At 38.0% G+C, this 27496-nt stretch overlaps 1 protein-coding gene across 1 annotated transcript in view; it reads left to right on the forward strand.

Annotated features, from left to right (window-relative positions):
* Positions 1 to 27496, forward strand: part of RAD54B (RAD54 homolog B) — a gene marked incomplete at its 3' end in the record, with an annotated part of 66596 nt that overhangs the window by 36309 nt on the left and 2791 nt on the right. Inside the window, exons 4-14 of the mRNA XM_082315272.1 lie at positions 7633 to 7833; positions 10968 to 11240; positions 13770 to 13932; positions 14648 to 14873; positions 19742 to 19949; positions 20491 to 20630; positions 21225 to 21515; positions 22908 to 23089; positions 25162 to 25423; positions 26723 to 26789; positions 27124 to 27324. Coding sequence (XP_082171398.1) covers positions 7633 to 7833; positions 10968 to 11240; positions 13770 to 13932; positions 14648 to 14873; positions 19742 to 19949; positions 20491 to 20630; positions 21225 to 21515; positions 22908 to 23089; positions 25162 to 25423; positions 26723 to 26789; positions 27124 to 27324 — 2214 coding nt within the window. The remainder of the gene's footprint in view (positions 1 to 7632; positions 7834 to 10967; positions 11241 to 13769; positions 13933 to 14647; positions 14874 to 19741; positions 19950 to 20490; positions 20631 to 21224; positions 21516 to 22907; positions 23090 to 25161; positions 25424 to 26722; positions 26790 to 27123; positions 27325 to 27496) is intronic.

The raw sequence follows: 27496 nt of genomic DNA on the forward strand, positions 1-27496 counted from the left end.
TTTGAAAAGAAAATTAAGGTTACAAACTCAAGTACCCAAAAACTTGCAAATACGCACAACCTGAATCCAGCCTTCTCATGCTGTTGGGTGTAGTCATTAATACATGATTATGGACTCTATTTGTGTAGGCTTCCTTGCCAATTTCAGTTCACAGAATGGGCTGTGTCCGCTTACTGAGCCACTACTCAGTATTTTCGTTCCACCTCTTTGTACAGTTATAGACTTAGGCCTTGTTTTCAGCACACTATTCAGACTATTTTGAATTCATTAGCTAATTTTTTTTTCCTCTGGTGACCATCCTGATAGTATCTGAGTGCTTCACAGATGTAATTACGTTTCGCAACATCCTAGTGAGATTAAGAGGTTGGTATAATCTCCACTTTCCAGGAGATAATGCAGAAGTTGAGGCACAGAGAGAATAAAACCAAAAAGCCCTGTTATTACTGAAGGTGCAGACTGAATTGTCTAGGACTGCATTATCTCAGGGCTTTAGTATACCGTACAGTTAATCTTTCCAAACCACAACTTTCATTTGGACCCGTGAGTGTTCACTATTACTATAAATGAGACCAAATCACAAGTCAGGCTCTCAGGCAAATGTTTACTGCTGAGAAGTTGGGGTTAAATGACTTTCCTTACACTGCAGAGGAACTCTAGGAGACATGCAAGTAAGATCCAGTTCTCTAAGGCACTATTCAGCTTATCTAACCACAAGAGTGGACTTTCTGTCCTCGCAGTCTCAGCCTCCTTCATCACACACCTCTTGCAGTTTGCAGCAAAGCAGCTGAGGGATCACGTAGGCGGCAGCAGCCTCTTTTGTCCTGCCGCTGCCGAGCGGTTCAGTTCTCTGCACTGAATGAGCAAGAGGTCCCACAGCAATGCAGCGCGGCGTGTTTTCTGTGAAGACTTTATCATTAATGCATACGCACAATGGGGCAGATCAGGTCACTGGAACAGTCTTATTTTTGACATCTCTCAACTTTGCGACTTCACAACCTTAAAACTGTTCACTTAGTGGAAGCTGGGGTTTGGGGGATGGGGTGGGGGTGTGACATAGTTTTGTACCACGGGGTTGTAGATGTTAATCTTTTGGCTTTTAGAGCAAATTAACATTTCTAAACAGATTATTCCATATAATTTGATGTTTTCATCTGTGTAAGACAGGCAAGGTTGAAACTCTTATCTTTACCCTTTTGGATAATAAAGTGAATGACTGCATTAGGAGGTCACTGAAGTCAGTGTAGACCGTTAATATAGTGGCATGCAGTGTTTTCCCCAGTGAGTTTTGCACGTTTGCTGACAGCAAAGAAACTGAAAGACTGAAATTTTTTCAGGTCGAAGAGCAGAAAGTACCAAAGCAACTTGGGGGAAAACAATACGATGAACCAAGCTTTAGCTCCTGCTTTGCCTTCACTGACTTGTCCACTAGAAATTATTTGGCCGATTCTGGGTCCTCCACCAGTCTTAAACTCAGAATTGATTTGGGTTTGTCTCGCAGGGTACGATCAGTCAAACGGATCCAGTTCAAAACCTTAATTGCCTCCGTCTCTTATGTTGCACCTAAATCTCCCCTTGCTCTCCTCCCCCAGCCCTACCCACGTGCAGAGCAGCTGCTGAATCCCGTTCTATAAAACTATATGGAGCAGCGTAACAATTACAGTAGTTTTATGTTGGTAGTCTTGGTCTTTAAGACTACCTTGGTAGTCTTAAAATTTGAATTAGGGAAAAAGTTAAACCAGAAGGATGGGGGAAAAGGAGTGGGCCCTGTTTACCAGGAGGTCGGGTTGCTCTGAGTGCCCTTCGGGGCTCACCTGCTTGTCATCTTTTATGTTGCAGTGCTATGTTGTCCTTAGCTGGTTTCTTCCACTGTCACTTTTCAGTTTATTTTCCCTGTCACTGTCTAATCAGCTCCTGTTCTCATTTCTTTCTCCCAAGTCTTCCCTTGATTTCCCTTGATGGCTTCCAGCCATATGTTTTTTAGTGAACCTTGAATTTTGAGGGACAGAGATGAGGGGCAGTAAGTTTTTCTTGCCCCAGTTCCTGCTCAGAAAACCCCAACTCTCTCTTTGCTGCTTGACTCCAGGCCCAGTCTGCCTCAGTTATTTTCCCCATCCCTTCTCCTAAAATAATCTGTTGTCTTCCTACTCTTTTGACTCCCTGCTTGATTTCTAGCCTTTCCCTGGCATGCTCTGATTCCAGCTCCGACTTACAGTCTTTAACCCAGTTGTCAGTTTTATACCGGTTTAACATCAGCCTTCCTTTCCAGCGGTAGTCTTTCTTTTCAGGCTGCTTCTCCCAAATTGCTCTTCCTTGTAGCTGGTCCTTGTCCCCTCTGCCATCTTTGCCTGGTTGGTGTCAGGAGGGGAGATGATGTCTCCAAAGGAGAGGGACCAGGATAAATTTCCTGCTGGTGTGCTTGGAAGAGACCCAGCTTTGGTCTGAGCAGTGAGAGCTGTGACTACAGAGAAAGCTATTCTCGGCCTCAGTTAGAGCATGTCCAGTGTGTAATCCTCAGGAAATTAAGCTGCAGAGAATGTGCAAACTGCATTTATTTCCAAGAGCTTTTAGCTTTCAGAAATGGAAAAAGTTTTACCCCAGCCAAAAGAAAAAAGAAGTGCTATCTTCTCCCCAGATTTTTAGATTCTTCTCCAGAGTATTGAGTTATTAGAGCTTCTACAAGGAATAATAGTTTATTTTGACTAAAACTGCGTCAATCTGTGTTTTTTGTTCTCATAAACAATGATTTTTCTTTCACTGAAAGGCTTTATGGACATTGTGCATGTGTGTGAATATGTGTGCTTAAACTGAGACAGCTAGCATGGAAGATGTATGGACAGATGAAGGCTTGGCAAAGTTATCAGCTATGTAAAATAAGATCTGCTAATGGAGATCTCCATAGTAATGCACGTTCAGCAATCTAGAGGCTAGTTTGATTGGAGTTTCAGATGAAAGATACGCGTATAAAGTGACTTTGACAGTGATGTTTAAAAATATTTTAAAAATTTGCATTTTTGTTTAAAAATAATTTTGGATGTAAAACAATGATGTGTTTTTCAAAGAAAATATTCCTGCTTGAAGTATCAGTCTTTAGGTGAGTTTGCTAATGATGCTGATGTGTGTGAGATGAATTACATATACATTTTGTGTTTGAAAGAGGAGTACAAAGCACTGGCTTATAATCAAGCGACTCTGAGATGTAATCCCAGCTGTCATTGATTCCTATGGTTTTAAGGCAAGTCAGCTCGACTCTTGCTGGTTGCGCTCCTCATAAAAGTCTCACAGAAGTGCTGTGAGGAGAGTTATTACATATTTTTCCATCTTCAAGGCACACTAATATACATTTACATGTTAGCTTAGTATTAAGTTTATCATTAGACTGAAATTGCTTTGCAAATGAAGGATGATGCTGTCTCAGTCTCATATTTCTTTAAATATTCCTGGGATATCTTAGGAGTGTTTAAGATACAGATTTTTCATATGGAACAAGACATTTAACTACTAGGTAAACATCTGTTCTCTAAACGCTATGAATTAATTTGATTAAGGAACTTTTTGATTGCTTCCTCTGCTCAGAAGATGGAGGTGACGCTGGCTCTGTGGAGCAGATCGACGGCAGGCATGCAGAGTGGCTCCAGAGGCTGCAGCAGAGCACTGCCATCGAGTTTCGGCTGGGATTCATTCAGAGCCCAGATCTCCTTTTACCTCAGTCCAGATTTTTTGTTCTGCCTCCCTCTTTTTTAATTATTCCTTAGCGCTATAGAGCGCAACTTGAATCAAAGTTCTCTTCTTTAAACTGTAATTTTCACACTGCAAAGTGCTTTTTATTTAGAAGATTCAGAGCGGTTGAGGGAAAACTCCCCGTCGTTCCATAGATGCTTCCAACATGGAAGTTCAGGTACGGAGGCGTTGGGTAACTTGACAGATCCCGCGGTTTCAAAACCACCCCAACCTAGCAGTAGCTGCCACAAAAAAAGGGGCAGCCTCCCAGTCTCCTTGTTCCAAACCGCACGTATCCTTTCCCTGTATTGACTGTAGTTGCTGGTGGGATTCACTGAGCTGGCTTGCCTGCAGCTGGTGGATGAGAAGCGGAGGGGAAGAGGGAAGGAAAGGTGAGCTTGTGGGTTTTGGCAGCAGCCTGCAGTTGGATGGGGTTAAGCCATCCATTAAACCACACCTCAGGCCAAGGTGTCTAGTGCCCTGCTCACTGGAGCATGCTGTATTCCTTATGGTAACGCATACGTACAATGCTGCAAGCTACAGTGTATAGTCTACTGAAAATGCATGTTTGAGTTACCTTTTGTAGTCTTTCATAATGCAGCTGCTTTCTTGGTGCACTGGGAGTAACCTAGCACACTTAATCGATGCATTTTCTCTAAATCCTGCTCATCAGAAACTGGTTAAACTGGTTTGCCATTGGAATGCTCCCCTGTCCCCTCTCCTGGATCCTGTCCCGCTTTCTGTAAATCATCACCTTCCTGAAGCTGCTGAAACTTTTCCTCATATCAACTAGGCTATGGTTTATACCTCGAAACTTAAGCCCTTGCTTTCTCAACCAGCAAGAGAAAGCTTTTTTATTTGTAGGAGCTTTTCAATGCCTTATTAGTCATGTCTTTAAAGTTCCCAAGCCCTTCATTCTGGGAGTAGAGACATGCCACTTGCTAGAGTTTCTTCACGGTTAAGAAAACCGCACTCCCAGGCTGGGCGGTTTGCTGTTTGGGAGAGAAATGAGTGGGCATGATTTCCTGATCTTTCTCATACTGTGGTGTACACATGGTTCCTGTTACTTATTATTTTCAGTCCAAACTGATTAACAGCAGAGCTCAGAATTTACAATTGCAGTTTATCTTCCAGGGTCTCAGCAAACCCAGCTTTATTTAAGATACTGTCTACGGTCAGTGAGCAGCAAGGGTTTTACTGTTGAAACTGTTGCTCTCTGTACCCCTGTATCAAACACTGAACTTAGTCCCTGTGCATAACATACCAGTCTCACTTCAATTCCTGAGAAGTTCCTGACACTGTATTTATCAAATTTGGATATTTTGCTATTGCACTGGAATAAATCTTTGAAGTTAAATAGGTGTGATGATGAATACAAACAAAACCGATAAGATAGAAAGAAGGTTGAATGTGGGTACCTAATCAGCATTGTTGGTGAACAGGTATAGGTTTTCTATTCAAGGGAATCCTATGGAAGATAATTTTGAGAGGGTGTAATTATTTTTACATAAAAATGTTTAATTTTTTTAAAAAGAGAAATACCTTAACACTTTTATCTGAAACTATACTGTAGTTATAGGTAATAGGAGAATACTTCATGTAGCGTAGAAACAAATCACTATTGGATATTTTTATAAACAGAAATTATGATAATTCAGAAGACAAATTGAGGGAAGAAATCTGAGCATTGCAGAGGCTGTTGTTTTTCAGTTTTCCCATAGGAACATGGTAGTATTGTATGGAATATTGGTGCCCAGTTTGCTTCTCACTGGGGGCAGGTTGCTTTGGAAATTCTTTTCGGCAAAAGTCACTATTATGAAATGCTAGCAGTTTCCAGCTGTTTCTAAATTATTCGTTTTCTTATTATTTTAAATGAAGTAGGGATAAGAAGAGTTTGAAGAATTGTTATTGACCTGAAAGTTAACCTACTGGTAATTCAGATAACACCAGGCAGGACTCCCTGAGTAAAAGAGCAATGACCATAAAACAGATCTCAGGGGTCACCAAACTCATGTGGGAGGTCAGTGGAGGAGACAAGGAGGTGGTCATTTGTTTATGGATGGCCATCCCTCAAGAGAGAAGAAGAAAGTTCTGCAATGAAATCTCCAGTTCTTGCAGTAACAGTTACTTAAAATCTTAATACGAGGAAAGAAGTTGCTGATTAAGCTAAGAGAATCAGTTTGAAAAGCAAAGAGAAAACAGTCTTGTATTTATCTTGTTGAATCAGTTTACAATTAGAAACTCAATATAGAATAAAATTAGTCTCTTGGGTTTTTAGCAATGTATGGGTTTTATTTCTTCTCCCCCTTTCTCCTTTGCTCCTCTAAATCTTATCACTTGTGATTACTGAAGATCCAATAGAGCCCTTGTACCTTTTTTGCAAAACTGCAAGGATTTATTCTTGCTCTCTGGCTCATTTCCCAGGTTTCATCTACAAAGAATCCCCTACGTTTCAAAAAGAGCTGCTCTGTTCTGTTTTCTCGTCCTCCTGCGGTGTGCCAGCGTTCAGTAGCTGCTCTGTTACCCCTTGGAGATGGGGGCATCTGTCGCATGAAACACTACAGATGTTGACTAATGCCCTGAAGAAACATCCACCTATGGAAAATCCTGTCTACGTTAGGCACTGTGTTAGCATAGAGTTCTATACAGACAATAAAACTTCTAGAGAGCTTTGAGAATAAAATTCTATTCAATAAATATAGCCTTTTTCATTTAGATAGTACCTTTTTAGTAAATGCTAATCTGAAAAATTGCACTGGTTTTCAGCATGACTGTTTCGCAGTTTTAAGAATATGTAGACTTGATGTAGAAGTGATAAAATTGCCTCTTTATTGGACCATTATTGTGAGCAAAAGTTTACTCTAGCCACTGGTCCTTTAAATACCAGCACACTTGGAAATTTTGGAAAGGTTAGTCTGTGGCATAAGTACTTTTTTGTAACAGATTTGTATAGTGTTGAATCCCAGATGGAATCAAAGGAGCAAACCGATTTAAGCCTTTAACCAGCATCTAAGCATATTTTAATGAAAATTAGTCTGATTCTCCCTTTGAAGCTGTGCATGTGCTGAAAAGGAATGCTACAGATATTCCTTTAGGTAATGCTGGGGACTTATCTACCATTACTTGTGTCAGACTGCTAACTCTTGAAAGCATGTGTTTATTCTTAATCAATATTATAATCAGCTGCTGTCTGTTCTATTATGATTTCTTAACCTTATTAACCTATATATTTCCTATCACTGTTTACATCCATAACAGTTCTAATTAGGTAACTGCTGACAAATCTAACAGTCTAAGGCTAGTAACAACATTGAGTTGCTGCAAACTTAAGAGACGGTCTGTTTCAAGATTTGCACAATTACTTATTTTTAGAGGGTATAAGGAAAGGAGTGGAAATAATCTTTTGCATTATTACAACTATGGTTATTCTGCCACCTAGTACTAATGACTTCAGCTCCAAATCTGGTTACTGGCCTCCTTTGCTCCCTTTCATGAGTTCTGTGTTCCTGTCCTTGCTTCCAGAACATTGCCCAGCACCGTCTCACCAGGACCCTGTTTTCATTTTCTCCTATGGTCATTTCCCTTTTGTTTTTTCCCAGCCTTTCCTTTTATTCGTTCTCCACGCTCGTCATCTTGTATGTATGTCAAATCAGGAGCTCACTTACTAATGTACCAAGTAACGTGTTTTTCCTGGAAGTGCATACTTTCTGAGACAATTGAATGGTTCCTATTTCAGGTTGAGTCCTTATGTGCTGTTCTGTCTCAGTCCAAACTTCCCATAAGCGGCCCAGGACAGGAAAAACACCACTTTGTTTGTATAAGATGAAATGCATAGATTGTCCTTGATTTGTTTGAAATGCAAATGTATGCTTTGTCAAGAGAACCTGAGATATTGTTATTTTATTTCCCTTTTAGATGCCCTGTGTTTGCCAACATCGGCAACAGCGAAGGAAGAAGCAGCTCAGGAAGAACCTGACTGCCTTGTGAAATATTTCAGTGTTGTGTGGTGTAAGGCATCAAAGAAAAAGCACAAGAAGTGGGAAGGCGATGCTGTTCTTATTACAAAAGGAAAGTCAGTAATATTGAAAGATATGGAAGGCAAAGACATTGGAAGAGGTACTGTAGATTTGCATACTTGTGTAAGTGAACAACTCGCTTAAAATTACTGTACTTTGAATAACACGGACCCAGCTCTTTAGATAATTTAGAGTTCTCCATGCCAACGTCGACCACAGGATGAAAAAACAGTAGGGTTTTTTTGGGGGGGCAAAGGGGAGATGGCAAGAAAGCTTTATATTTCTTACATAGAAGGCAGATGCATGGGGGAGGCTGGGGCAGACTGAGTAGCATTACTCACAGAAACACCAAATGCTAGTCCAAGGAGAGGATCTGGAAATGAATGGCTGTACTAATTCAGCAGAGATGCCAAATGAGGGATGAGTAGTTGATTTTGGTTGCTCACATAATGCATTGGAGAAGGTGTTAAAATTAGGGGAAAATACACAGGTAAGTTCCTTATAGATATTCCAGTCAGTAGTATGGCAACTGGGAATGTCAGAGGTTGGATCTGTGCTTTTCAGCCAGTCAAACAGCTAAAAATACTATCTTTGTTGGAAAGACAAGCAAACAGCAACATTTTCCAGCCAAGCCAAAGTCAACTGTGTAGCAATTTTTAGTCTTGTAGCTTTAGCAGCAGCTGCTGCTGTAAGACACAGTTTGGGTTGATATCAGAGTTAAAAATAAGACTTAGGCTGCAGTCAACTTGAAGCAATAATTTTTTACTGAAAGCAAAGCAAAAATTAACTTTGCTAACTGAGCCAAAGGTATTTTGTAAGGGAGTAGGCTTGGACAATGTTGCTACAAAACATAAGTTGATTAATTTTAGGGCTGAGATGGCTTCTCTGCTCTTTTGTTACATTGTGAGCCTTGTTAGGACCAGGCAGCTTTGATTTGCAAATCAGTCTGTGACTTAGAAGTTAATTTGAATTTATTTATAGCAAAGTAATATATGTACAGACTTGCTTGTTTTTCAAAAAGGCAGAGAGAAAGAGAGTAATGCCTGGAATGCATCAGCCACCACCCTGTTGTTCTTGTGTTTTTTTCAAGTCCTGTCTTCTCGAATTAGCAGAAAACACAATAGAAATATGAATATTCTGATTTGCACTGGTAAAAAGCCTTTTTGCTGTTTTTGATGGTGTCAGGGAGCACAATGATACCAATGTCATTGGTACTAACTTGCCTATTCAGTGTTGCTTTCAATGCTCGTCAATTCTAAGAAAATCATAAAATGACCAATTTAAGCAGTGTAAGTTTTCAGTTTCTGCAATTATTCTACAAGCCCATTGAGTGAGAAGGAAAAGTCCAGTAGTGATGCTTACCTCCAAAATTGCGTTTGATACTAGAGGTTTACAGTGAATGTGAATGAACATCCAGGATTATTTTTTTTTAATGGGAAGAAAAGGGCAAAGGAAGATTTTTTTTTTTTTTACTTAGGCATACCAGGACTGGATTTAAGAAGGGGCATGGGAACCTAAAACCAGCACAGGCTGTAGCTTTTTTCGAGGCAGCAGAACATCTTGCTTTTCTCCTCTGCAAATGTCCTAATTCCTTAATAACGTATTACAAAGAATTTAGGAAGTGTTCTCTTGTAATTTACTGTATGTTATAGAAACAGTTATTATTTCTGGCAGCTGCATAAACATTTGAGCTTTGTAGGGTTTGTTTTTTTTTCCTTTCTTAAGTTCCCATCTACTCTTAAAGCCCATCCTGTCTTAGAATTAGACTCTTCAGACCGTAATCCAAAAGATCCTGCACAGGGATACACCTGTGTTCAGTATGCTCAGCTTGAAGCTATGTAGAGGCAGTAACAGAAAACAAAAATACAGAGCAAAGGAGAGGTCATAAATGTCCTCTCCAGGCACCTCATTTAGGAAGGCATGTGCATTCTCTTCTGTTCTGGCATCTTCAGCTCTTTCCTGAAAGCAAGTGTTCTTCTTTCAAGAATCAAACAAGGATCACTGTGTGCTTTTTGCGTGCATTTAGAGGAGGGGAAGAAAAATACCTCCCTTTCCCTTTTGGCCAGACTGTTTTTCAGCACTGGCTTAGACTGTGAAACACCTCAGTAAATATATTCTCTTAAAGGAATTCAAATCCAGATCTTCACCTTCCAACCCTTTGGGAAAGCCACATTCCTAGAAGTGGGAGACCTGAGCTTTGCAAACAGCTCCCAGCAGTCTTTCTATGTACTGTTTGTTGGACAAAATATGTGTAAAACCTGGGGGAGTTTTGCCTCTTTCACCGGTGAGTGCTTTAACTGCTGGTCTACACAATCATGCTTTTTATTTTTCTGGCCCAACTAAGGTTCCAAGTCTGTTTATTCAAAGTGGCACAAATTCAACAACTGGGGAAAAGAACGTTCCTCCTTTGAATTTTGAGGTAGAGATGTGGCTCTGACCTCCCTGAGTTAAGAAAAGAAACTATATGTCTCCCATTTCTTATGTGGGAGCTTCAACCACTAGAATACTATTCAGAAGAAGGAACCACCACTCTTTCCTACACCTTTATCTTAAAAGAAAGTGAGACTAATAGTATGTGGTAGCTGTTCTGAGAATGCCCACCCGATAAAGTCCCTAAGGGGGCACAGAAAAATTCATCAGCTCCTGGATAGGTTTTTGAATGAGCAAACTATTGAGTTAATTGATAAATCCTGGCAAAAATCAGGCATATATGTTTCAGACCATATGTAGAGGTAAAGATTTCAGATGCATATGAGTCCTTAATTGTAAAAAGCTAATTTAGAATGATTTTAAAAGTAGAATATTCTGTCTAGATCAACAGCAAGAGGGGCTAGTAGTGTTCATGTCAGGGCATGAAAGGAAGGAAAAGGGACCTAGAATGATTATTAGTTTTTAGCAAGTTTAAAACTAAGGTAAGTTGCTAGATTTTATGATATGGGGCTGGTTTTTGTAAATTCCCTTAAATGGATATTTGACATTCAGTAGAACTGATTGTGGATGATGATAGAATATTTGCTTACATATTCTGGTATCTAATTCTGATTATTAGCACTGAAATGTCAAGCTCTGTTAAGGAGGGAAAGGCTTTATGAGTTCATACGTGTAACAATTCAAATGCTTAGGAATCAAATACCTGTTGACAGTTTTGTTTTTTCTTCCTGCAGATGAGTACAGATGTTAAGGAAGTAGTATTTGCTGTGTTGTCCTAATTGCTAAATTTTTATGTTATTTTAGGTACCGGATATAAATCTAAAGAGCTAGACAGTCTTGATGAAGGCCAAACACTGATTGTTGGAGGAAAAGAAATTGAAGTGATGGGTGTAATTTCAGCAGATGACTTCAGCAGTGGCAGGTGTTTTCAGGCTGGAATAGGGACTCATGACACAGCCCCAACTAGTACAAAACCATTCTGTAAACCATTCAAAAGTGTCTGTCAATCCAACAGTAAAGAGAATATGCTCAAAGATTCTCAAAGCTGCAAACCCCGCCACGATCCAAATGCTTCAAGTAAGATTCAGATTTTTAAGTTTCTTTAAGCATCCTCTGGCTCTCAAAAAAAGTTGAATGTGTAACCAAAGTTTTCTTGTTCCACAACGTATTACTAAAGTGTTTCTGACATACAGTACTAGTGCTTCTATCAATATCATGCTAGGATTTTATCATGTGTGTTTCTAAGGAGTGAAATGCTCTGCAATGCATAAAGTTTCTCATAGTTGTTGCAGATGGCTGTAGGAACAAGTTAGAGTGGTTTCTGAGAGTTTTGCAGAGAAAAATGAGTATATTGATCAGAGAAACAGTCTGACACATGCTAAAATTTCTAGATGAGTTCCAGCTTCCCACTGGGGTCAGTGAAGCGTTGACATAATATGGCAGCACAGTAGTTGCAGTGGAGGATCAGTAATAGAGAGGTTAAGCCAGATTCAAAGAATTGCTTCTGATCCTTCACAGCCAGCTAGTGTAACTACACTGACCAAACTCAACCGGATACATTTTGGAATAAAAGTTTTGTTTTATAATGCTAGAAGTACCATGTGCTGAAGAGCCATGAGAGTTCACAAATTGCATAGAAACCGGCTGGTTAAACAGTTGTATAAGAGGGATCCTGTAAACATTTGATCGCTTATCTAAACGAGAAGTACTCTTTCATCTGTCAGTAACAAACCATTTAGGAGGTATATTCTGCTGATGGCTTTATCTTTCAGATGGAAGATAAAAATGAGTTTTAAAAAATGTTACCAAGCAGAGCAATGCATATTTAAAAAAAATACAAGTTTGTTCTACATTCTTACTATACTTATACCTCCATCCTACTTCTTGCCTCATATCCTGATACTATGGGACTTTTCAAAGCTGCTACCTGGCTGCTATGTAAATAAACAATGAAATCTCAATTAAGTGGTAATTAGTGATATCATTGGCCCTTTTGTAAGAGCAGCCTTATTCACATCAGTTTCTGGCCTGAATTCAACTTGATTAAGTTGTATCTAAGAATGTTCCTTCCTGTGGTTGCAAGATGATACTACGTTAGCTTTCTAACCTAAAATCTGGCAAAGACCTGATATATTCAACACTCAAATTAACTTCTTTGTTGTTTTTGCACTAGTCTGTCAAAAAGCTATGATTTCTTCTAGTTCTTTGTCTCCTGTGACTTTTCTGCTGGTGAATTTGAGTACCTTTCCCTAAACTGCCTGATACGAAGAGCCCTCAACACATCAGTAGGTTGGACTCTCAGTCATTAGTGTTGCTTACACAAGAGAATCATGTAGGTTATTTAACGTCTGGTTGCATAAGCTCTTTCAGAAGTAATGGAGATACTTGCCTAGACCAGGACCTTGGGACTGGAGCATTCAGAGGTTTTCATGTTGAGGTCTATGCTGATAGCCGATTAAAATGCAGCTTCTTCAAAATGGAAAGCCATTTATTCTTGTGCTCAGCAGAACAGAGCACAGTGACAAAGATGTAAAGCCACGTCTTCCACGTATGATTTCTAAGCTTTTAGTCCATTGCTCATCTAAGCCTTGTTTCTTCCCTGTCTCTGAGGCTGCAAAATTTTGTCAGAAAAGTTATCTTTTTGTCACCACTAGCTCTTATATATACAGGCATGCAATTTGATGTAATCTACCAGAACTCAGCCCTTTTTCAGTAGGAAACAAAATCTCCCTGAATGATACAAGCTGTCAACCAACCTATTCTCATGAATTAATTATCAGTATATATCTGCTTTAGTGACATAACAATACCAGCAGCTATAAATTGCTTTCTCATTCTGTCCTCTGACAATACAACTTTTCAGTGAAGATGTGTAGCATCAATTTACGCAACCCAGTATGGACATTGTCTAGCAAAATTATGACATTAGAGTTTGTAAACAAATTATGGCAAGCAAAACTGTTATTTAGATGTAGCCAAAAGATATATCCCAATACACTTCATGCTCTCTTTGTTTCTGTATGTCTTCAAACCTGTCAACTTTTATTCATGCACTGTGGCAGCCTTTGTCAGCTCAGTCTCAGTCCTTCCCTATTTTTTTTTAACAAATCGTTGTCTTTTTATCTCTGTTTCTCAGGCAGTTAAGTCTTTCTGGGCAGCTACAAGAATATCCTCTTGAAATGTAGTGTCTAGACTTTATGTAGGTCATTGTTTATGTTCTTTTTCTGAAACTTTCCTTTAAGAAGCCTTTTAGAACTTCTGATTTAACGCTATGCATTGAAAGTTGTCTTGCAACATTTATTAGATAGGCAGTTTCACCTCATCATAAAAATACTCAGATTTCTCAGTTTGTCACCTTCACCTTTGACGGAAGTGCAAACTATTTGGGAAACCTCTGTGAAAGAATTTTTTATTTAGAATGCTATCTAGATGCTCTGTTGGTAAATCCATTTTCTGTCTGAGAATGGTCAATGTATTAAACGGTATTTTTAGCAGTCATTAGATCATTTACTTTTTTCTGTAGCTGAGTTAGAGAAATAATACCCTTTGCTAACAGACTAAAAATAATGTTTTTGTGCAATACTTGCATATGTTTTGAATGTTAAGATTCTCTAGTTATGCCAAGACCAAATGCAAGTCATCAGTGGACGTTCAATAAGGCTGGTTTACCTATGGTGGATGTAGTTGTGGATCCTTACATTGCAAATAATCTCCGACCACATCAGAAAGAAGGAATTATATTTCTATATGAATGTGTAATGGGAATGAGGTAAGACGATAATTGCCCTTTTGGCTTTCAATACCTGTAATATTTTCATGCCCGTGTTTGAAACTAGACAATTTGAATGGGAAGATTTGAGCAATTGTTCAATTAATTATTAATTTTCACCCAGCAAAGGTTGCACAAGTTTTTTCTGACCTGTATGTAGCATCATGCTTGCTGTGACTTTGCCAGATGTGATGAGAAGCTAGTGCACCAAAAGGCCTGTCAGTTCTACTGCAAATACCAAGTCTTGTAAACATGGATACAGTCTAACCCATGCTAAAGCACACTGCTTTCTGGGATTTATAATTAATATCATTCATAATTATTCATATAAGTTATAATTCAGGCATTTAGAATAAAGAAGCTGTTATACCAACCTGTTGAAAAAACTACAGTACTATTTTCCAAAGTGTTTTCTCAAGTCATAGAATCCTTAAGGTATATACAAGTTTTAAAAATACTAGATAATACTTTTAATTCTAAAAGAAGATTTAAACTGTTTGGTTTCGGAGGACTAATGCATTAATCTAGAAGACGAGGAATTTCACTCTAAGGTCTTCAGGTATAACTGAATGAAAACCTACAGTAGAGCATAATAAGTATAAATAGGTTCTTTATACTTCAGAAAACAACCACAAGAAGCAATTCACTAAACCAGTTGTGAATAATTATAGATATGTCTTTTAAAATGTTACCATCGCCTAATTATATCTTACAGAGTTAGTGGCAGATTTGGAGCTATTCTTGCTGACGAAATGGGCTTGGGAAAAACATTGCAATGCATTGCACTTGTCTGGACTCTTCTGCGTCAAGGGGTCTATGGATGCAAACCTGTACTAAAGCGAGCACTAATTGTCACCCCTGGGAGTCTGGTAAAAAACTGGAAAAAAGAATTTCAGAAATGGTTGGGAAGTGAAAGGATCAAAGTCTTTACAGTTGATCAGGTAAGATGTATTTCCAAAAGGGGATTAGGTCATATTTCTCTCAGAATATAGGACTTGTGATTTCTTCCCTCCTTTTTTTTTTTTTTTTTTAACCAGAGACCAAAACTAGTAATTCTCTATTCATATTTATTTGTAATGCTTTATTTCTCTTTCAGGGAATTGCCCATACGGGCATTTAGCTGTCAGTAACCAGGTCATAGCTCAAGCTCACCTGCGTGTGTACCATATGTTATCTTTCCTCAGGCTTCACCTTTGAAGATGTAAAAGGTGACATGCTCCTCTGTGTGCCTCTTCGGTTTAAGGAAGAGCTTTCTGTTGTCTATCGAAGTGCACACCTTCCCCGCTTTATGTACCAGAGCATCTACCTTGACTGACTTGTACTCCGTTTCTGTGGTAGTTGCTTTTGTTCTGTACTGAAAACTTTTTCCTCTTTGTTTTGTCTGTCTGTTTCAGGTTACTTCAGAAAGTTATTCCCTTTACTGTCACTGTCAAGAATTAGGTTTATGTAGGGGTGGTTTAAAGTCTCATGAATTACCAAGCCTAGAGGCTCAGTGTTAGATAATGTGAGTACCTCTTGTCTCTAAAAGAAAGCAGACAAGCAGAAATCTTAATAAAGAAGCTGGTGATGCTGATCCCTGTCCCTCCTATAGTGGAGCTGTTCCCACTGGTAATGACACTCCCAAGTTCCTGTAGGGCCTGGATGAATCCCATGACGAAGTATTTAATCTTTTAATCTCCTTGGTATACCTTTAGGGTTTTGCCTTTGGTTTTGCAACACAAAACTCTCTCTGTCCTTTACTGCAAAAACTAAAAGTTGTGGTTCAGACTCTGTGCTTCAGTGATCTTTGTTGACCACATCAGACTTGGGAAAGCACCTGGCAAAGTAAAAGACAGGGGAGTTCAAGGAGTGAGGCTGTAGTATCGCTGACTGAGAGCTTTCTCTGGAGGAGAGCCACATCTTGCTCTGGTTATCCAGTAAGGCTTTCTTGCCATATATATTTTCCCGTTAAGCATGGCTCAATATCTTAGTCAGAGGGTTGGGTCCCCTCAGGACTGGCATTCGTGAAGCTGTGAACAGGAGCCTTGTTCATGCCTTCATTAACACTTCTGAAGCTTTCCAATTCAAGCTCTGCTTTTTATAATTAACCATCCAGTATTTCTTTTCCTAAGACTTCTGGTCCTCATGTCCATATCGGGTGGGCATTCACAGCAGAAAGGAAAGAGAAGTTGTTTAGCAAACTGTGGTTTCTATATGTACATTCAGCAATCTGCTGTACCCCTACTTTTTCCTTGCTCCTCTATATTTGAATTGTGCCAGTGGGAGGAAGTGGAGAACTTATAGTATCTGCATTGATGCTTGCAACAAAGGTAAAGATATTTATTTTCCAAAGTTATTTTTTAATCTAGTAGTTCCATACAAGTAGATTGAAGAAACAAATAGTACTTCATTAAAGATGACCCGATTCTTACATCAACGAGATTTGCTTTTAGTTTCTTGCATTATCCTTATCGTCTGTATGGAAGAGTGAATATTTCAGATGAAACGGAAGTTTTCAAACCATTTTTAAACTCTTTTGTAGAGTGTACAAAGTTTTGTAACAATAATTGTTTCTTTGAATTCCACTCATTATTGTCAAACCCTTGAAATTACTGAACCTACTCATCTTCCACTGAGGACAATCCACATATAATGGGTGCTCTTTGCATCATTTGCTTTTCTTAGTTACTTGTTTCAAGATGTGGAAATGAAGCAAACTGACTTGTCAGGAACTGTAATGTAATATAGGTTAGGATGAGAAATATGGAAGTTTCTAAAAAGAAGCGGATACAAGGCAAAACATGATATGACAACATTTTTACCTGTAAAGGTAGTTAGAAATAATTGAATGTTTTCTTCCAGTTTTTATGAATAATGTTGGGAGGAGAAAAACTGAATTTGCTGACAGTTATTATGACCCAAAAGGGCAGTAGCTTTAATTTTCTTTTAATTTAAATAACTAATATTCTTACTCATCTTGTTGGAGCCATTTGAATTGAGGACACTCAGCAGCTTTTAAGATTTTGTTCCTAAATAGCAAGGAATACATTGTCATGCAAAAAGGAAGACACAATATGACTTGCCTGGGGTATAATGAGGTATTTCAAAATAATTTACTGTCTATCTTCTCTGGAAAAACAGCAATTACCATACTGTTATTTCGCCAGTATAACTTAAAAGGAAGAGCTTGTCTCAACGTTTTTTTTTTTTCTATTCTTGCCTATAAGGAATACGTTCAAAGAACTGGCAGACTTTTTAAAATGTGTTAGGCATGTTTTCCTCACTTTCACGCTGAAACACCACGAACTGATCCTAACCCTTCAGTAACAGACTTTTCAAAAAACCAGGACATTATCTGCTTTCAAAATGTGATTACAGTTTACTTCTGTTAAAATGCAAATGTCATGTAGAGGACATTGCTTTTAAAATGAAAGCATCCCCACAAAGGTTGCATTTAGGTCTCGTTAATCCATGTTATCAGCATTTCAGATGGTGTTTGAGAGAATAACTCTTATCTGTTCGCAGAGTATCGCTTCTGCTGGGGTTATTTTGGTTTGGTTTTTAAGTCAAAATATCTGGAGAATTAATTAATTCAAGGTTTACTTTGCTTCATGATTCAGCATTTTTTGATTTACACTTCACCGGCTATATTGGATTTGGACTAGCGCAAAGAAGGGTCTGTTCAAAGAGTAAGTCTGGGACATTATGGAGCTCTAATACTGATTGACAGTTTCTCCATATGTAGCTCCGGGCAACTTGCTTAAACGTGTCAAGTCACTTTGGGTAGTTGTGAAAATGGAGGCTATAATACATACATATCTTGCAGACAGTTAAGAGGATAAATTAATTACTTGAAATTAGCTTGTAAATTTATTTTAATTTATAGTCCATCATCCACTGCTGTTGTTATATACAGCAGTGAATATATTATATTTGGCTGCAGGGGGCTTATAGTACGTCAGGAATCTTCTGCTTTTTTTAAGGGGTCCAGAAGAGTTGATGATTTACCAGGAGAGGGATGTTGGAGGCAGTTCCCCAGTGCCCCCACCACTATACCTGTCATTTCAGCTCACACCCAGAAAGTATAGGAAAACAAAATGATTTCTGAACCCTGGGCATCTTCTGATGCTTGACTATCCCAAGAGAAGGTCAGAGAGGCATTGCATCTGTCTTCAGGGCTGCAATGTGGAGCCTGAATACTGGGCAGGGACAACATTAGTGTTGCCTACGGGGCTCCTCTGTGTCTCTTTTCCTGTGTTGGGAAATACTCTGCTCCTGTTTTGAAACTGGCAGTAAAAATACTGGCCAGAAAACTGGCAGTAAACTACAGTCCTGGAAACAACAGGAATGCTTGGGTCCCATCCAAACACCTGGGGAAATCGGTGCATGCCCTTGTTACCTGCTCCTCACTGCTCCTTGCTTCCTCCAACGCATGCGGGGCCTCTTTGTGAGCAGCACATGGGGACTGATCTACCACAAGGTACTTTGTGAGATTAATGTGCCAGGTTCAGCCCACAGATTCATCTGAATCACCTGCTAGGAGGCTCTAAAGGTTGTGATAATTAAGTGGTGCTGCTTTTACAGTGTATTACACCATCTGGCTCCAGACTTAGTTGTCTGTGTTTGGTAACTGATCTTGTTTGGAAATAAAAATACCTTCTGAGGCTCTAGCTTGATTTGCTTTCACAATTAAAGAGGTTCTTCAGCTTGTCAGCTGGGCCTGTAGCCTGCTTAGTTAGTGAACACAATTAGGAAATAGGAAGGAGCGTGCAGGGAATTAGTGTCTGGAGCTAAGCGGAAAGGTAAGGGATGTGCCCACAGTAGATTTTTTCCATTTGTATGTATAATTGCAAGACAAGTAAGTAATCCTAGTACAATCACAAGTCTGTATGTAACTATTTCAAGGAAACTTTTTTGGAAGAAGCTCCCCATTGCATTACAGTGACTTTTTAGTTTAGTGTGTCTTTTTTTAAAGCTGGTTTTGTCTCTGAGGTCTAGAACTGCACAAGACCGATTCTGTTCAGACTCGAGTGCTATCATATGGGCAGCCTTTGTTGGTTTTCCTTATCATCACATTTGGTAATAAACAAGGAGGCTTAGTTCTGGTTATTTTATTTAGGAGTTCAACAAAAGTCTTGATGTCTATTGAAGGAAAAGGGTTTGAAGGGTATATAAGGGTGAAGGGGCTCATGGCCATTTTCTGACCAGTAATACAGGGTTTAGAAATAAATCACATTTATTTACCAATAGATATTTTTGGGGGCTAGTTTTGGGCTCTGTTGAGTCCCAGGCTGCCCTTACTTGTTGGCCAACCCATCGATGTTAAGGGCTTGTAACAAAGTTAATACCATATTCAGTTCAAAACTATAAGAGGAATTTTAGGTTGATGGGATGTGGTAACTTCCTAGTGGATCACATTACTGCACCCTGCAGCTTGAGATCCCAAAGTGAATGTACAGGCAGCTACTTATGCCTCTTCGTTATCTTGGCTTTAATTATTCATTTGAAGCTTACCTAAATGTCAGGACTGGGAAGCTGTTACAGGGAGCCTGTGCTTTTCACCTTCACGGTAATGTGTCTCAAAGGCTTTGAAGGCCTAAAAGAACAATAAATTTTCTTTTAATGAGGTGGTAAAACTCTTAAATTGCTGTATCAGATCCCATAATTCCTTTGCAAAGTAGGAAAGAATCAGTAATCCAAATTCATTGAGGCGATTGTGAATGTCTTGTGTCATGCTAGAAAAATTTCTGTAGACACTGGATGTTTAAGGAATATGATGGGTGATCTCAAAAGAAATAGTTGTATGATATATTTTCTTTTGTACCTGCAGGACCACAAAGTAGAAGAATTCATCGGTTCTCCACTTTATTCAGTTTTGATAATCAGTTATGAGATGCTACTGAGATCTTTGGATCTAATTCAGGCTATAGAATTTAACCTCCTAATCTGTGATGAAGGACATCGTCTGAAAAATAGCTCTATTAAGACAACTATAGCCCTCACTAGTCTGTCTTGCGAGAGGAGAATTATCCTTACTGGTTAGTATCTATAGCTACTTTTGATATTTAGCTATGCTAGTAGTATTAGGTTGGGTAAAGGAAAAAGCTATGGTAAGTATGGCAGGAGCACAGTATAAATTTTGGCAATGGCTATTAAATGCACAAATCTGGGGTCTTGTAAAAACTGATTATTTCCAATTTTTTTTTTAAATAAATGCAAACTTTGTCTAACTTCAGGGACAGGCAAGGAGACTGGGAACTTCTGTAAGGGAATCAGGACTCTTTTTACATTCATTCATTGGTTTCCTTTGTAGTTATTTAATAAAATTGATTTAGAACTTGGCTTTTTTAATTCCTTTGTCAAAACTACTAGATGTGCAGTCTGTTTAGTTAGGGAGACAGTAGTTTATTAATCATGATAACGTTCTAGATTAATTCAGTACACTGAGTAATTTACATTGAAACAAAACATCCGTTTTCAGGATGCATTCTCAATATTAAACCCTGCATTCAACAATTGTACTTCTATCATTTTCAAGAAAAAGTTACCAAGTGCAGGATTGGTTTTTTCTTTTTCCAGGTACTCCAATCCAAAATGACTTGCAAGAATTTTATGCGTTAATAGAGTTTGTGAATCCAGGAATACTTGGTTCTTTATCCACATATAGAAAGATATATGAGGAACCGATTGTCAGGTCTAGAGAACCTTCAGCAACAAAGGTATATTATTAAAAAAAATGCAGTTACAGAAGAAAATTCATAGACAGCACTGTGACATTTGCTTTCTATGGAATAAAATAAAATTAAGGGCTATTAGTAGCAAAAGCTTTTCACCTTCCTGTTTGAAACAAAATCAGTTGTTATCAAAAGGGAGCTGGAGGAATACATGCATGTTGAGATCATGGCATTTCAGCTGCCTATTAATTATCTGGCAAAAATTGTTCTTCCAACAACTTGCATTCCCAAAAATGCCATGCAAATTACCATATGATGATACTTTATTCATTCTTAGTTTCTCCACAGTACTGCAAAATCTGCATGATTTTATTGCATCAATCAAGAAATCCTAGAATATAATTCGAGCCTTGGGTATTTTCTGGGACATTATCTTCCTCTGTGTAAGACTTTAGAAACCAGACCTAGAACTAAGCTAATGCAGTGGTACTAATTGGAGAAGAATTGACCATTACAGTCCCATGTCAGAAAGTGGTATCACACATTTAAAATATTCTTTAACTACCTAATTAAAATCATACAGAAAATTATTGTGATGAAATGCAAGATTATAATGAAATTTGTGCTTTGTTCTTTTAGGAGGAAAAGGAGTTAGGAGAAAAAAGAGCGGCAGAACTCACACGCCTCACTGGACTCTTTATTCTTAGGAGAACACAGGAGGTTATAAACAAATTTCTGCCCCCCAAAAAGGAGAGCATAATCTTCTGCCGACCAACAGCACTGCAACTTGAATTGTATCGAAAACTGCTTAGTTCTCAAGTTATTAGGTCCTGTCTACAAGGCAGGCTAGAAAACAGTCCTCACCTAATATGTATAGGAGCTTTGAAAAAACTTTGCAATCATCCATGTCTTCTGTTTAAAGCTATAAAGGTATCTATTTGCATGGGGGTGGGTGCCTGCAATTAGTCATTTCAGCAGGCAAAGGTCACTAAAACTATGTTATGGTCAATGTGCATGTTACTTAAGGTCGTTTCCATACTCTGGTCTCATGTACAGCTTGCTTTAGGAGATCTACTTTCAAAAACATAAATGTTAGGAAATCTGAATGTACTCAGGGAAGGTATCTCACCAGTTTGCTATTGCCTTGTGGTATTTTCTTATTCTTCATGTATTTTCCCTCTTAATCTTGTCTCTGAATATTTGTAAAAATACATATAAATGTGAATTTTACAAAGAACACTGTTAGCTAGAGATTATTCTGTGTAATCACTGTGCTGGTTCCTCTGAAACCTCCCTGCCCACATGATAATCTCACTCTCTCAAGCTCAGTGACACTGGGAGCTGCAGGCTCAAGATGTCAGTGGTACTAGATGTCTCCCATTTCCACTTCTCCTGGGATCCTATCACACTGTACACCTTGTTATGTCTATAGAAATGTTCTCATTCCTATAGGTAAATAATGTGATGGTTAGAACTTGGTAATACTAAATTCTGTGGCCACTAGTCAAAGTCCAAGTAAGGTAAGTGGAAATGTAAATCTTTCTTAAAAGACGTTCTTCATGACTTGTGGGAAAGTCCACAGCACAGACCTCCCTGTAACTTTCAACACTGCCAAGTAAAGCTCATTGCCTTTACTTCATAGTATAAGCATTAGAAATTTTTTGTACGTGAAACTGTAACCCTTTAGAAACTATAGGGATGGAAAGGAATGTATGTGCAAGTCATTTATTACCATTGTGGTTTTGGCGTTTGAGTAGTTTGGCTTTTTCCTCCCTGTGAAACATTGATTTTCAAATTACAACAAAATATTACCTGTATTTCTTCTATTTTATTATTTTTACTTGTTAGCTTTTCTTCATTTTCAGTTGCATAACTGAATCTTAATGACAGCATCTTCCTAAAAAAAAGTCAATGACTGGGAAGTTCCATAATAAAGTATTATGGAAATTAGAAAGAATAAACAGGGTATTTATTTTTTTCCCCAAGTTTTAGATATGCCTTTGCTGTGGGTGTACATCTGTGTGGTTGTTTAAGTAGAGAAACAGAGGTAGAACACATTTTCAGTTTTAAGTATTTCAACTTTCTACTCAGCTTCAAACAACGTCTTAGATTAGAGGTTGTAAACTAAAGTAAATGCTATCAGTATTTTAAAACTGTGCTTTCAGTCCAGTATTGGGAGGTTGTTGTGCTCACATGATACACTACTTTGTGGCAGCTTTTGATGCCTCCTTTTGTCTTTGTAAGAAAAACATAGCAAACTTGAAAAAAAACCCAAAACATATTAGAGGGGATATGGAGCTTGAATCCTTTTATTTTCAATAGGAAAAAAGCTGTGATCCTATGTCTGATGAACATGATGAGTCCAGTCTCTATGAAGGTCTAATAGATGTCTTTCCACAAGATTATACTTCGGATACTTTCTCTGAAATGGATTCAGGAAAATTGCAGGTGCTGGTGAAGTTGTTAGCAGCAATCCATGAGCTCAACTCTTCTGAAAGGCAAGTGTGAAGGAAAGGTAAAAGGGAGATAATAGGATATTGTTTTGCTTTTCAAATGCACGAGGACGTAATATTCAAAATAAAGGTGTTGCAACTGTTTGCAGGGGTACCAAGCATATTTATGCATTGTACTCCAGGCTCTTCCTTGTTAAATTACTAAACTAGGATTTGCAGCTAACATAATTTTCAAAGTTGCTCTTCCTATTTTTTCCAGATAAAAATCCTTGTATTTTTCATACTATGTTCCAGAGACTTAAGTTTGCTATAGCCCCTGTAGTATGACATATTATCTTTACTTGCAAAGACTTTCCAATGCTTTGTATCTCCTTGAGGAGATGTATTCCTGTATTAAATATTTTAAATTGCACTAAAATGTTTTTAATTACTAGATTATAAATTTAATCTCTTTAATCATGTTTAACTTCTTAGTGTTTGCTGCCTTTTCTGCTCAGGGCAACCAGACTCAACAGGTGAACCTGCACAGCAACTGCTTATTTCCCCTGTGGTAAATGCCACTGACATGTACAAAAACCTCTCTTTATCATAGGGTAACAGGATGCACATGGTTAGTTACTGTGGAATTGCTGATTCATGGAAATCTCACATGACCTTGTATCCCACGATAGCTTTTTTATGTACTCATGCCTTAAAGCCCAGCTATTCCAAAAGTATTTAGCTTTTATCTCTTATTTAAATTGATGCTTAAATAGGACATGCTGTAATTCAGTAGCGGAAAGTAACAGCAGATCTCTTGGCACTGATGCAATGGAGTTTGTTTGCTCCTGATGCTCTCTCTTTACGAATCAGAAAGCTGAGCCTATCGTTGGAATTTATATGCCTAACATTCATTGAAACCAGTGACAGCTAAATATCTAAATGTACTGGCTTTATTTCTTGTAGGTCTAAAGAAAGAGGGGTATCAGGAAAAAGCACCTTTGGTGCACCTTTTGCTATATACAGACTCAATTCCAGTCCTCTTATAAAGCTTATATTCTAATTTTGAGTAAAAACAAAGGTGTAAATTTGGGGTTGACAAACAAATCAATCTTGCAAAGTCTTTACAAACAAGTCTTGGAGGTAGTTTGATTGTAGAGTCAACTGTAATAATAAAAATACTTTAAAACAATTTAAAAATGTTAATTTACCAGATTTTCCCTGAAATTATTTGTCTGGTTCTTCAGTACTTGTTTTTAATCAAAAATTGTTTTTAAAAATGGAGCACCTTTGATGGAATTTTGTACATTTAGTTTAGATTATAATAGACCTCCAAACAAGATCTAGCAGAAAATGCCCTAACTGTGCTTATTATTTTATTTATGGCTTAAATTCAAAAGAACTTTCTTTGTCCCCTCAGTAGAATCATCCTCAATATCTGGGAGGATAGAAATTCTAGATTTGCAGAACTCTGAAACTTGTTTAGTCACAATTTCAGAGAAAAAGCACTGACATAGTATGGGTCCTTAGTGTAAGGGATCAGGAGACTGATTTTGCTTTAAAAAAAATAACAACAAAAATGTAGACTGTATCTTTCACCACCCTTCATCCCAGTTCTTTTCAATCATAAAATGTAGGAAAAAGTCATCGCTTTCCTATTTGACTTTCATGATTTTGTTTATTAGAATTTTCCAAGGTTGTCTGTAGAAGTTCACAGTAGCTTTTTCAGTAAGTAGAGTCATATATATATTATTTATTAGCTGCTACAACACCCTCTGCAAATGCTGCTTAACAACAGCTATTTTGTATAAATAGAGATTTTTTTTTTTTTTTTTTTAAATCTATCTCTGTGGTTGGTTCTGGAGCCCTGCAAATCTGTGCACTAAGCCAAATTGTGTTGCGAAGGAAAACATTCATTATTTAACATTTGAATGCTTGACAGTAGGTATAATGCATCCAAATCCAGTATGTGCTTCAAATTAATAGGAAATGTTTTATTTCTCAGGAAATATGAGTAACCTCAGGTTGATGTGTAATTTTTGCTTGACTTGTGATTTTATTTTCTTGTATGTCTTCAGTAATTTGTTATTGGACTTTAACTTTACCAAGGTCTAAGATGATAACTTTGTTTTACTGTTTGACAGAGTCGTACTGGTATCCAATTACACGCAGACATTAAACATATTACAAGAGACATGCAAACGTTACGGATACTCTTATACTAGACTTGATGGACATACTCCTGTCTCCCAGAGACAACAGATTGTTGATACTTTTAATAGTAAATTCAGTCCAGCTTTTATCTTTTTGCTGAGTTCAAAGGCTGGTGGAGTAGGACTGAACCTGGTTGGAGCATCTCATTTGATCCTGTACGATATCGACTGGAATCCAGCTACGGATATTCAGGTCTGATAACAGCTGTGTACATGGGGGTTGGGGTGGGCATCAAATGATTTCTTGATTGATTTTGAAATGCCTGGCTTTACATGTCTTATTGCTATGCAATTACCACATTGCATCTGGACAAGTACAATACTGGAGGAAAACTCCTTCTGAGAAGAAAAGAAGAAATATTTCTCTGTCATATTATGTATACTGGGATCATTAGAAGCCCCCCTGCAGTAAAAAATGAAAAGATTAAATTCTGGTTTCTCTGGAGGAGTGAGTCATGTATCCCCTTTGTCTCCTGACCTCTTTTTAACTGGGAAGTTGATGTGTTTCTAATAAGAAAAGAAAAACGTGATTAGACTGCATAGCAAATGTTGCTGTCGATTTGCAATACCTGAGAAAAAGGGAGAGGTTCTGATCAGAATTAAGAGAATGAGAAACTCATGTGGCAATGATGCCAAAAGAAAGAAAACAAAGCCAGTGCTGTGCTGTTCTTGTAATGGCACTGTTGGACTCAAGGGATTATTTAGTTGGCATAAGAGTGTTCCGTTAAAATAGTCCTTAAAAATAACAATTAAAAAAAATCTTTTTATAAACACAGTAAGAAACTTTTTATTGTAGAGTAATGCTGTGCGCTTAATACCTGAAGTAAGCTCTGATTCTTGGCCCTGCTCCTGTTCCAAATGTGAATTAGTACCCTCATGTGGTCACTTGTCTTGTTGCTCGAAACACCGTCTGCTAAATCAGTCAAATTGCTACAAATTGCCAAAGACCGCAAACCATGTTGTGGGTACTTGTACCTAGTATGTTGGTGTAACTCTTACATTTTTAAAAAAAAACGTATAGCAGTACTCAGTTACATTTTGTTTGTTTAAGAATTAAAAGGGTCGTGAAACACTAATTTTGCAATTTTAAAAGAAATGGAAAAGTCATTTTTAAACATGTATTGTGGCAAGAAACAGTTTTGGAGATGGGGGAGGATTATGAGTATTCCTGAAATATTAAACAGTTGCTAATGCTTGGAAAACAAATATGAAGAGGGGATTCTGGCAGGAAAGAGGTGAAACCCCTACTTTCCTATTATAGTACGCAGAAAGAAAGGTGAGCATAAATGGCAGAAAGTAAGCTATATTTTCAATTACAGTTAATACCAGAAGAGTTTTATAAAAACAGTTATTGAGGAATCCTTTCTTTGGACAACATCTTTTTGAATGAGCTAGGAGAACTGGTACTTTGATCCATGGAGGCTACAAGTTTTAGTTGAAATACCATTGTATAGTAGGCTGTTAATACTCTCCATCTTTTTGCTTTCTTCAGGCAATGGCTAGAGTGTGGAGAGATGGTCAGAAGCACACTGTGTATATCTACAGACTGCTAACCACAGGTCAGAGATGGTGCTCAAACATACCCTAGAGTGAGACAGCTGTTGAAATTTTGTCCATAAGAGAAAGGGAGGGAGTGTTTTTGGAAATCATTCGTTCTTTAAAAACATATATTATTTGTTCTGAATTCAGTTAAAATAGAGACATCATATTGATTCATTTGCCTTTGCTTTGCTTTTGCTTGAATAACTGAAAATAGTGTTTTAGCGTTTCCTATGAATATTGTTATCAAGAAATGGATTTGACTTTTCTCCTTGATAAGTACTGGTCAAAAATTATCCCAGTGTATCTATTTTTTTTCCTATTACCTCCCAGTGTATCTATTTTTTTTTACAGGCTCAATAGAAGAAAAGATTTATCAAAGACAGATCAGCAAACAAGACCTTTCTGGCGCAGTTGTAGACCTTTCCAAGACATCTGAACACATTCATTTTTCCATCGAGGAGCTTAGAAATGTCTTTACACTTCATGAAGATACCAGCTGTGTTACCCATGACTTGCTTGAGTGCGACTGTATGGGAAAGAAAGACCATCAAAGTGAGTTTCTTTTTCATTATCTCTGGCCATGGCTGAGGAAGTACATCCATTCTGAGTATATGGTCTGTCACTGGAGAAAACTGATGCTCAGTAAAATAGGATTGAAGTAGTGAGGTTCATTATGGGATCTTCCAGATATTGGCTGATTTCTCTAATCCATTGGAGCCCTTCA

Source organism: Platalea leucorodia (assembly GCF_965183815.1).
Source record: "Platalea leucorodia genome assembly, chromosome: 1".
NCBI lineage: Eukaryota > Metazoa > Chordata > Aves > Pelecaniformes > Threskiornithidae > Platalea > Platalea leucorodia.